A 12,526-nucleotide genomic window follows, 5' to 3' on the forward strand; every position below is an offset into this window, starting at 1 on the left:
TTACCCCTGCATCAGATTGATGACCTGTCCAGGGTGCACCCAGTGTTGTGCAGTGCCACCAAAAACAGATACTATATGGGGCAGACAACCTTTAATAGAGGTGGGGCTTATTATAAATAATTAGCTTAGGGTTGCGACCCATTCTCTTCAGTTTCCATGAACCTTATCACAGTACCATGTGCCTCAACTACATAGAGCAGAAGAGTCCACACACTGATTTACCCGTTCATCCTATTTGTGATGTGATTTTTGCAGAAAGCTAGATAGGTAACCTTAGCTACCCAACAGCAAGGAAGACAAAATAGACACATAAAACAAAATAGAATCTATGGCTTAACCTCTAGGAAGTAGAAGCAAACCAATGCCACAAACAAAACCACAAAGTTATCTTTTGAGAATATGGTTAAGTTTAGGCTGTTGCCTAAACTTAACCATATTCTCAAAGGATAACTTTGTGGTTTTGTAAGCATAAAGGCCTTTAAACACTGAGCACATTGCAGAAAATTTAAAAGATTCACAATAATTAAGACATGATTGAAAAATTTGTTCTCACAAAATGCACTACAAAAAAAAAAAATATATACAAATACTGGTGGCCACCAATGCTCACCCTCAACCTGGTATAAATATGAAAATCCTAAGTGACTTCCTTCTTGAGTTATGCCATTCATAAGATTTTCACAAAACTTGACCTCTAAGCTTGATCTTGAGGTGGAGGTGACTGTGATTTGAACTCCTCCAAGATTTTTAGTAGATGCACTTATGGTGTCAATTTGAACCCTCTATGTCACATTGTTGGAGTCAAAAATGGAGCCAACATCAAGTGATTATGAGAATGTTGTAATGTTTCTAAACAAGTGAAGGAAGAAACAGAGATTCTGGGTTCATCCAGTTCTCACGAGAAAAGGGAGAATTTCATGGAATCCGGAAAACTTTTGTACATACTTCAGGATGTCAGTGGGACAGTTTGATCCCGTCTGATTTTCATTGAATTTATCTCAATTTTTTATTTATTTTCATAAAAAAGAAATTAGAATTTGTAACCCTACCTTTATACTATACTTAGCATGCATGTGTTAGGACTATAGGAGGAAGTCAGAGTAACCAGAGGGAATCCACATAAGCACGAAGAAGAATAGACATGAGTCTAAGCCCCAAGAAGCTCAGCTGCATATCTGCAGTGGATAAGACGTGCAAAAACAATACAATCTATATTGTACTATAATTATCAGTCAATTAAAAACAGACTTTTGCAAGTCTGCTTCATTTTAATAAAATAACTGTTCTTTACCATTTTACCATGTAACCAAAGAAAACTGTGATGATTTTTCTAAACTGTGAAAAATAAACAACAAACTGCAGACTTTATTTACTGTTTTGAGCTTTTGAGTTCGGACATCTGCCATGAACTGGAATGGTTCACCTCAAACACCAGCTCACTGTCAGTGAAGTATGTAGTACACAAAGGCAATTGTGATTATTAACCATGGTGAACTGATGAAGCTTTTGGACATTTGTATTTTTCAATGGTAGCTTGAAAGTTGGGGAGTGGCTGTAGCTCAGGAGGTAGAGCAGGTCTCTACTAATTGGAAGGTTGGTGGTTTGATCCCTGGATGCAAGATACTGAACCCCAAGTAGATCTCTGATGCATCCATTGGAGTGTGAATGTTGGATAGAAAACACTGAAATAAGGGGAAAAGTGCTTGTGTGAACGAGACATGTTGTATAAAGCACTTTGGCTGCTCGGGTAGAGTAGAAAGGCCCTATATAAAGAGCCAATCCTTTTACATTATAAAATATACTGTTAAACCCCTGGTCCTCTATTCCCGATTTTTACACTTTTTTGTTGTTGGGGATTTTTTTTTAAATGATTTTCTATTTGAGTGGCTAAAACAGGTGACAATTCTATGAAATGTTTTGATGTTAAGCACCCCACTTCCTAACCCTTGATGAATTTCAGTCCATATGCACAAAACACCCACTGGATATTTAGATGTGATCACTGGTAATTTATCAGTAGCCTGACCCTAATCAAGATGCCCCATCATCTTCTGCTCTGTTCTTCTCTATGTATGTTTTTAAGTTTGAAGCATTTTCTCTCTTATTTTTTTTATATTCTTGATATGCTTCGTCTCCTTCTTTTTTTCTCTAAATTGATAGAAATTTTCGCAAGCACCTTCGGATGGTGGGCAGTCGCAGGATGAAGGCCCAGAGTGAGTCTTTGCATTTGTTTCTGTTGGCATGTGTGTGCATTGTCAAAACACTACCATGCATTCATGCTCTCGAGTGTGTACCATGACATCACAGTGGATGTTCATTTGATGTTTTTCATGCTTTATGCACGTAGCATCAGTAGTGTGGACGTGTGTATATATTTTGTTAGAGTATACTAAACATTATTCCTTAAACTCCTAATTGATGGTAATTTTGTCGCTATGCGGTGTTTAGACGGTCTTTGTATTTGTTCATTATTGTGAGACTTGTGCCATTTGTATGATATTGATTGTGCACTATATTGAACTGAAAGGCAATTTCTGTTTAACAAGACAGAATCCCAGCTAGTTTATGTGTGGTGTTTGTTTAGCTGTGCAGTTCTGAGTATGTGCTATTTTTGAAATATCTGATATGTTTTTTTTTTCTTTTTTAATGTGTAAAGTATTTCCTCTAAATATATTCACATTGTTATTTGACATTAAGGGAAAAAAGCGTCCTTGGTTTGAACTCCCACCAGGCTAATCTCAAGACTCTGATGATGAGATTTTATACGTTTTTATTACAAATGGTTTAAATATTTACAAAATACAAACATAAAGCAAAACAAAACAAAATACAGCTGTAATGCTTTAATAATTTAAAGATACTTGTGTTTTGGGTATGTTCATAGAAAATCTGTGAAATAAATGCTAAAAAACAGTTAATAATCATTTTGTATCTGATGAAGGTCAGTTGCACTGAAACAGCACGATTCAGTGAAATGGTGTTACGTAAGAAAGTGTGTGGTGGAGGTTATATTTCTTTTTAACCCTTTTCTACCTTCTACACACCTATCAGGTGTGCAGAGAGTCTGAACTACTTAAAAATACTGATAAAAGAAATCAATATGTATTAAATTGTATATAACGATGTCTATAAATTAAAAGTGCATTACTGCAATTTCGTTTAAACAACTTTTTCAATTTTAATGACTTTTTTTATCTTGGAATCATTAAGACAACAGAAAAACTGAAAAATGATCAACCATTTGCTAATACAATGTAAACTCTTACTGTTCTGTTAATATGAAGCAACATGACCTGATATCCAACAGGGACAATGGAATTGACTGATTCACAAGCTAGGTCAATAAGACAGAGCTCTTGATTACTGGGTTTGATTATCCTTTGGAGACTGTATATATGTGTGCGTGTGAGTCACTCTCTGCCTCCCCCCAACTTCATCAGCCTTCGTCGATCGTCGAGCCAAGAGCTTCAGCCGCTCGTGGAGTGACCCCACCCCCGTCAAGCCTGAGTCACTGCATGAATCCAGAGACAGTGAGTCCATGCTCTCTTAGTTATTCACAAGCAAACACATGGTATACAATATATACCTTAGGCCTTTCTTAAACTTGGCTTCTTACACATGTATGTATAAACACCTACAGGTAAGCACACAGACAACTGCACTCAAGCATAATAAGGCTGCACACACATTAAAACAAGAACAAACACAGACTGACAGATGCCCTGTCACGCAAACATGCTGTCTCTGTTTATTTTATATTGCCATTTTTAAAGTATGCTTTATTCTGCGTACCACTACTCAACTGTTACCATCCATCCGCACAGCTCTACTCATCCTTCGGCCTGTCGTCCATCTGCCTGTTGTTTTGTGTTGTATCTGTCTGTATCTGGCTGGGCAGATAAGGAGCCTGTTATTGTGTCCTTTTGTGTCATGTGCCGTTTGTTTTTAACTCCTCCATTTCTCCCCTCTGTGCTGGGAAAAGAAAATAACAGGTGCATCGTTTTCAAATGGAGCACCCCGCTCTACTAATCTTGTTTGTGTATTATCCTTTCATCTCGCCCTTTGTTCCCATGTGTGAACCAGGTGGCGAGCTTCAGGCCTCCACAGGGACGCTGGATGAAGGGCTGGACGAGGATGCCGACTGGGAGGAGGAGAGGGAAATGGAAAGAGTGGCCTGCGACGGAGAAGACTTTATCCCTCCCAAAATCATGGTGAAGTTCCTGGCAATTAAATTAACATATAGATTAATGAAGTTTGAATATATGTGCAATCAAAGTCTATCTGCATGCTTTTCTTCTCTCCATAGCTGATATCTTCCAAGGTCCCAAAGGCTGAATATGTTCCCAACATAATTCGTAGGGACGACCCCTCCATCATCCCCATCCTTTATGTGAGTATCTGCTAGTGACTTTCCACTACATATAGATTTTGATTGACTGGTAGATTTTTATTTGGTGTTGTTTCTTGATGAGATGCCACAGGAGCTGATGGATAAGTGTTAAGATTCACTTTTTTGAATCTGTCCCTGGCAGGTTGTTGGGTTTTTAAAGCAAGCTAGCCAACATAAATTTGGCTGAAATACAAATGGTTGGAGCCTTTAAATAAGTGTTTTAACTTCTCTGTGCAATCTGTGCTGAGAGTGGTCTGTTTAGTAAAACCATCTCATCTTTTTCGAATACGCTGCATGCAACAGTGACATCTGTTAGCACCATTAGATGAAGTCAGGTGACAACATTACTAGAATTCTGTGGGTACCTTGAAAATCTGTATTAAATTTCATACAAATCCATTTGTGGATAAAACTTTGACATTTTAGTCAATTTAGAAACTTTAATGACTTTTTTAAAACTTCCAGTAGCTTCTAGTTTGCAAGTTAAAAGCAAAGATCAAATGGAAGCTCAGTAAATGATTCGTTCAGTCAAGTGCTCAGAGTTCATTTTTGTTTGAGTGTTGAGTGGCTTTGAGGTTCTGCTAAGTGGCACCATGTTGTTTGTCTGCTCAGATGAAAATATAAAGGCACTCCTTTGCTGTGTACCAGCTGGCATTTTCCAGTAAAGAGAATTATACGACGGAAAGTGCAGCGTTCTTTCAAGTACTGCCAAAATACAAATTTCTTCTTTTTTTTGGTTCTAAATGACAGTTCATTATAGAACCATGGTTTCCCGACCTTTCTAGCAACACTAAAGAGTCCATTTGGTTTTCTGTTTTCTGCTGAAACATCTCGGTGACTGCTGGTCAGGTTGCTGTGGAATTTTCCATGAAAATTTATGTTCCTATCAGGGTAAATTTCAATGTGTTGGCTTTTCCTTTTTTAGCAATATCAAGTCATTTTATTTTGTCCACTGTTCTGGTTTATTAACTTATTTATTACGTTATCCATATGCCCCAAACAACTAGAGCTAATTAGCAAATATTCATATGCTACCACACTAAAATAAGACCATGAATTCTCCTGACTAAACCATTAGATTTGTTTTGTTTGTTTGTTTGTTAAATTCTATTAGAGAGAGATTAGTTGAGTTTTAATTTTAAGATAGGTACTGTGTTAAATATTGATATGAGTTAGCATTTAGCCTATCCTCAAACTACATGACAGTTAACTAAAAGAAATCAAGTAAGACAGTGAGACATGCATTGCTCTTGTAGTGCAGTGTCAACCTTACAAAAATATTTCCAGTTGTATCAAAATCTTTAGGAAATCGGCTCCTCAGCTGCCTTACTCTTTGACTTCAGGAAACCCTTTTCTGATGAGTTCATGGACTCAATAACTAGTTGTGGGTAATCATAAATACAACATTAAGTTTATCTTGTGAACTGTGGTCCCTCTAAGAATCAGAGTGAATGACTATGCAGCGTATGTTCATTTGCTAGCAACTTTTGAATCACAAGTTATTCAGCAATGATTTTGTAGTTTCGCAGTCAAATCCACCTCATGGTCATTATATCTGGTTTCAACACATATAGTAGTTTTAAAACTTGTGTAGCGCAAATTAATGTGACCACTGTCTTTTTTTTTCTCCTAGCATTTAACACTAAGAATACAGAACATATCCAAACTAGCAAAGCAAAGAGGGAGACTGGGGATAAATGGACCATGTTCAGTACCACCATTGCTAAAACTGGTGCACTGAGTTGCAGCTCCAAGCTGCTTGTCGCAGTGGTGGTCACTGCAGGTGAAGGGAGCCTTCATTCTGAAGAAGGAGTCCCTCGCTTTAAATTCCTAAGCTTTGTTAGCCTGTGCAACTTTGGAGCCAGCTGATAAGTACTGACAGGCCACGTGGCTCGGGCAGCAAAAACTGCTGTGGGAGCTGCTTCAGGAGTATGGTCTGTCTGGTGCGTTGCTACAAGCCATTCAATCCTTATACAGCTGTTGCACAGCTTGGTCTGCTTAGCTGGCAATAAGTTGAATTCATTCCTGGTGGTGTTGGACTTCACCAGAGTTGTCCTGTGTCATCTATGCTGTTCGTTATTTTTATGGATAGAATTTCTACAGGTTGCCAAGTGGCGGAAGGTGGTCTCAAAATGTCAACGCTGCTCTTTAAAGATGATGAGGTTTGGTTGGCTTCATCAGGTGGTGGCCTCCAGCTCAGACTGGAGAATCTTGAGTGTAAAGCGACAAGAATGAGAATTCTGAGGCCATGGCCCTTAGCCGGAAAAGGGTGGAGAGTCCACTCTGGGTCAGGTACGAGTTACTGTCCCAAGTGGATGAGTTTAAGTATCTTGTGCCGGTCCATTGTAATGAAGAGAGAGCAAGGATAAAAGTGAAGCTCTTGGTTTACTAGTCGATCTATGTCCTTACCCTCATCTATGGTCACAACATTTGGGTGGTGACCGAAAGAATGAGATCACGGATACAAGTGATGGAAATGCGCTTTCTCCGAAGGGTGGCTAGCCTCTCCCTTAGATATAGGGTGAGGGGTTTGGCTAACCAGTAGGGGATCAGAGTAGAGCCGTTACTCCTCCTCATTGAAAGGAGCCAGTTGAGATGGTTCGGGGATCTTGGGTGGGTGCCTCTTGGGTAAGGTGTTCTGGGCATGTCCCACCAGGAGGAGGCCCCGGGGCAGACCCAGGACACACTGGAGAGATTATATCTCTCAACTGGCCTGGGAACGCCTTGGTGTTCCCTCGGACAAGCTGGAGGAAGTGGCCAGGGAGAGGAAGGCCTGGTCTTCTCATCTTGGGCTCTTGCCCCTGCGACCCGGGTGGATAGATATTAGCAAAGATACAGCAACAGCTAACTAATCAGAAACAAATCTCACTCAGTGGTTTGAAAAGATAGAAGAAGGTAGCCTAAAATATCATCATTAACTTATATTATTGTGTACTGTAAGTTTGATTGGTATTTTTATCATTAACAACTTATTATTCTCCAGGTTTACTGTTTGGTGGGGTCCTTACCTGAGGAACTTTTGCACTGCTGTACAGAATAGAGACTCTATTAGGTGTAAAAGTGTATCATGTTGTAATCTGTTAGAGTCAGCACTCAGAAAAAAGCTTGTTGTTCTTTTAGATTCAGTTTTTGAATGAATAATTTTGTTTTTTCCATTTTATTTAAAGGACCATGAACATGCCACATTTGATGACATTCTGGGTGAGTGCAATACTTGTTTTTTTTTTAATTTTAGACCTCAAGTGAAAATTACTCTGCGTAAATGTGGACAGGATGAGGGTGGAATAAGTTTCATCTTGCTGGAGTGCACAGATGACTCATTGTTTTTCCACTCCCCTGTGTGTGTGTGTGTGTGTGTGTGTGTGTGTGTGTGTGTGTGTGTGTGTGTGTGTGTGTGTGTGTGTGTGTGTGTGTGTGTCTCAAGGGACAGCCAATTTGTGTGTGTCACCATTATGGCTGAGTGGGAAAAGTGACACCTCTCTTTCTCTCTCACCCAGAGGAGATCGAGAAGAAGCTGACTGCCTACAGGAAAGGCTGTAAAATCTGGAACATGCTCATTTTCTGCCAGGTGAGTGAAAACGAAGACGGAGTATGAAAATATTTTGACATCATTGTGTCACATGTCCTTTAAAAATAGCATTCTATTAAGTCACAATAGTCCTCTAACCACTAATTACAAACTGACTGATAAGTGATAAATGAAATTATTAGTGTGTGTATTCTCTTCATCACATCAATTAATAGTGGCTATATAGTACTGTCCAGACAGGATTTTACTGCACATAATTAAGCCTTTTCAGATTTTTTTTTGGTATCAGAATTCCAACAAGATTTTCAAATGCAGGTAATACTAGGAAGCTGAGGGATAGCACCACAGTCTGCCACTCAATTTTTTTTCTTTGTTTTTTTTAAGGACATTGAATATCTCACCATAGTGTTCAATGTTTTTATGTCTTTGTATTGTTGTTGCAACAGTACTATTTTATGTCAGTTGACCTGTGGTATCTTTGACATTTTTCAAAGATTTATCTAAAAAAAACCAAATGATTTGTTTTTGCAAAAAGGCTGCTAACTTTGAATAATCTTCAGAAAACCTGGAGAGCCTGTCTTCTAGAACAATTTAAAAAGCCTGTTTGCTTTGAAGCTAAGTATGAAGAAATGAGGAGCTGCTCAAGACATTTTCACAGTTTTGTGTATGCAATGGAATAACCCCATCAGTTTTCAAGTCTACAGCGTACAGTACAAAGTTGTCTATCATAACACAGACACCTTTCTGCAGGGAGGTCCGGGACATTTATACCTGCTGAAGAATAAAGTGGCAACCTTTGCCAAGGTGGAGAAAGAAGAAGATATGATCCAGTAAGTCTCGCCTGAGGGAAGGATATATGTTTTTTTGTAAAGTACAGGTGAAGAAACAAACAGTGAGTTTATGAAAAGAAATGGAAAAAAGAGACAGAATTCACTCCAGTGCATTAATATTAATTTTACATTCGTAGCAAAAGAGTAAAGTTATAGGTTATAACTTATAGGTCATAAGTCAAGCGTTTATTGTTCATCATAACATAACATAAAGAATTTTTTTTACATTTTGTACATGGTTTAATTTAAATGGGTTCTGCTCCTCTCATTGTGAATATAATTAGTACAGCTGTGGAAATGTCCACAGCAAAACCAAGAGGAAAATTCTTCAAAGGATAATGTGGTTAAAGTCGCAACTGCCAAATTCAAATGAACACAAAAACAACAGAAGATCTGTGTCAGCTTAGATCAGTACAGTCTGATTCGCAAAGAGGGATGCTCATAGTCAAGACTGCGGTCCTTGCTGTGTTCTGAAAATATTCATTTCAAATGGCATTTGAAATTTGAACTTGAAAGAAAATAGTCTGATTTGCATCTGCTGTTACAAACTTAATCATTACTTGGAGTATTGAACCATCAAGAGGCCTGGGACCAGAAAATATTGGAACAGACATCAATAAAAATAAAATATATAAAGTGCATTAGAGTTATTCCAGGCCACATGCAGTTTGCATTAATAGTGGTTTAATGAAACAAATTAACTTTTCATTCTCACTTTTCTTTTTAATTTGCCCACACACACACCAGTATGTTTTCATGTGTGAGCTGAGATTCTGCATGTAGTCCTGATCTCTATTAGGCTTTGAAGGTTTTTTTTGTTTTTGTTTTGTTTTTTTGCAGTTACAAGATAACAAGGCAGGCAAATACGACTGAAACAGGAACAAACGTTTTATCCTTAGATTGACTATTTTAGTTATCTGTTATCTAACTGTAAAATATTTAAGACTGTTATTTAAATATATGATGACTGTTTTTCATGTAAACCCAATTTGAAAACCTTAACCTTAGGCAGGCACCTCAACTTCTTGCTTCTTCGTTTTAGCAGGGTCCTTCAGCTTTGCAGTAATCTGTTTTAGATAGTATTATGCAAAAGAAGATTTGAGTAGTCTTAATGTGCACCACAGTTGACTACTGTGGAGGTGACTGTCTTTAAAGGTATGGGGTCTGATAGGGTGTAATACATGCATTATTGAGTGCACTTGTAGTTTTAAGATTTTAGTTTAACCTTAAAACCACCCAAGTGGGTGGAATCCCAATTTGGTGACATTGTCATTAACATTGTACTACCAAAATACGGTACCTAAAGCACCATAATATTTGGTCTTTATAAGGGAAGTCTAGTTTGAGTCTGTGTTATGCTGAGAGCTGGTCAGCTTACTGATTGCAGGTTTTTATTTATAACACAGGTCTAGTCAGTGTTGCTCACTGTTGACAGACCATAAGCATCAAATCTGCATTATAATAGAAAAAAATCACACAGGCTATTGAAAGCAAAAAAAGAGTTACTTCTTAAGAGTGACTTAAGAGCGAATGAATAGTGGCATTGTAAAGCGCTTTGGGTGCCTTGAAAAGCGCAATATAAATCCAATCCATTATTATTATTATTATTAATCTGCAAGCTAATCTGTTTAAACACGGGCAATAAATAGTATTTTATTGTAACCTTAACCCTCACCTATGCTAATTGTCGTCACCTCTCACCTCTCCTGTGTGACCAGGTTCTGGCGGCGACTCAGCAGGCTGATGAGCAAGCTGAACCCAGAGCCCAACCTCATCCACATTATGGGCTGCTATGTGCTGGGAAGTGCTAATGGAGAAAAGGTAGCTGTCTTTGCTTGTATCCTCGAGAACAAGTAAGAACCCCATAGTCCGCTACTCAGTGAAAAAGTGAACCAAAACTGTCTGCATGCATATGCAGCATGCTTAGCTGATACCACAGATATGCACGCACACGCACTCCCAGCCAGATACTGTCTATAGGCACATGCAGAGAAATTATTTTTTTTGTTTTCTTACTTCTTGATTTCACAGCTTCTCGCAATGTCTAATGAGGTCACTGCAGGAAAGTTTTTGCACATGCACGGCAAAATAATGAACAAGCAAATAGGAATTTTAGATGCAAAGGGATAAATTCCAACTTTACCATCACCCCCCAGGTTGCTGATCCAGATCTCATGCTACTACACAACATAAATGTGTGTGTGTGCGTGCGTGCGTGCGTGCGTGCGTGCGTGCTTGGTGGGGTAAAGAAAGCATACACAGCACTTTGGAATGACAGGAAAATAAAATCTTTTGACACCTACTTAATTACAGTGCACACATTACACTGATACACTTTTTTCACATCAGTACCTAAACATTGACCTGCCCCAACCCTCCTATCCCCCACAGAGACAGGCAGACACTTACCATATGCAGATACAATCGCATGGAGCATATGCACATGAAACGTGCTCACACACTAAAATATTCAGCAAGCCCATTTCCACATGCCGATTACTGATTCCTGCATTTGCTTACTGCAGTATTCTTTTTCCCCATGGTAGTAAAAACTCATAAAGACAATTGTTTCCTCACTTCACAAATATGAGCTGAAATGAACACTTTTGTTACCTTAAATTATCTTAAATGTAGTGTTCAAAAACTGTGTGAAACTGTGAAGGGAGTGGAACCAAGTAACTGCAGAAATTATAAAACTTATTATGGTGGCATATTATGGTGAAATTTATAAATAATTTCAAGTGCATTAAGACAATGCACATATTGATGAATGATGATATTTTGTACATATTGCAAAAACAAAATGGTCTTTTTACTTTTTACTTAAGCTTAATCATAACTTAATTAAAAACTAAATGACAGCTTTATAACAATGACTCTGTGACACTGATGTTATTGCATATGACATTTGAAGGAGGTTACAACTTCTCTATCTCTCCCCTGAGATATTTTGTATAGCATGCAGCTATTTTTCAACTCTTCAGTAAAATCATGAGTGACAAATGAGTGACAAATTTCACTGTGTCACACAGCCAAGAAGTTGAAAACCATACAGCTTTTTAAAATTTAAATTCCTACTTGTATTATTCTCTAACAACGAGAAACAACACCGAGAAGTATCTACTCCTTTGTGCAAGGAGGATAATGATGAGCACTGCAAGAGCTACAAAGTGACCTCCAGCATGCCACTGGTGTGAATGCCTCCGACCAAACAGTCAGAAACAGACTTTATGAGGGTGGTCTAAGGATCCAACATCCTTTAGTGAGTCCTGTGCTCACTGCCTGGCACCATGGAGCCCGTGCGAAAGTGAGGAGGAGCCGGGAGAACGTTATGCAAGTAATGACATCATTCAGCATGACACGTAGTGGGTCAGTGACGGCCTGTAGAGGCATATCCACAGAGGGATGCACAGATCTCTGCAGGCAACAGCACCAACTGCTATTAGGTATCGGATCATACCTAATGGCGGGTAGGACCCATTGTCAGACCCTGCTGTAGTACAGTGGGTCCTGGGTTCCTCCTGGTACGTGACTGCCCGGCCTCATATGGCAATAGTATGCAAGCAATTTCTGGAGGATGAAGGAATTAATTCCACTGACTGACCCCCATGCTCACCTGATATAAATCCAACAGAACACCTATGGAACATTTTGTTTCTGTCCATCCGATGCTGCCAGGTTGCACTTTAGATTGTCCATGAGCTCAGTGATGCTCTTGTCCACATCTGGATGGAGATCCCTCAGGACACAAAATGGGGGTCCTACAAACTACCATTT

At 38.8% G+C, this 12,526-nt stretch overlaps 1 protein-coding gene across 2 annotated transcripts in view; it reads left to right on the plus strand.

Annotated features, from left to right (window-relative positions):
• Positions 1-12,526, plus strand: part of nsmfb (NMDA receptor synaptonuclear signaling and neuronal migration factor b) — a 72,680-nt gene that overhangs the window by 41,886 nt on the left and 18,268 nt on the right. For both annotated transcript variants that reach the window (XM_084947576.1, XM_084947577.1), the window contains 8 exons: positions 2,161-2,213; positions 3,441-3,530; positions 4,084-4,211; positions 4,307-4,390; positions 7,558-7,591; positions 7,888-7,958; positions 8,670-8,749; positions 10,468-10,570. In XM_084947576.1, the coding sequence (XP_084803702.1) occupies positions 2,161-2,213; positions 3,441-3,530; positions 4,084-4,211; positions 4,307-4,390; positions 7,558-7,591; positions 7,888-7,958; positions 8,670-8,749; positions 10,468-10,570 (643 nt within the window). The remainder of the gene's footprint in view (positions 1-2,160; positions 2,214-3,440; positions 3,531-4,083; positions 4,212-4,306; positions 4,391-7,557; positions 7,592-7,887; positions 7,959-8,669; positions 8,750-10,467; positions 10,571-12,526) is intronic.

The sequence above is a fragment of the Perissodus microlepis genome, chromosome 12 (assembly GCF_051167445.1).
Source record: "Perissodus microlepis isolate ML-2025 ecotype Zambia chromosome 12, ASM5116744v1, whole genome shotgun sequence".
In the NCBI taxonomy this organism is placed as follows: Eukaryota; Metazoa; Chordata; class Actinopteri; order Cichliformes; family Cichlidae; genus Perissodus; species Perissodus microlepis.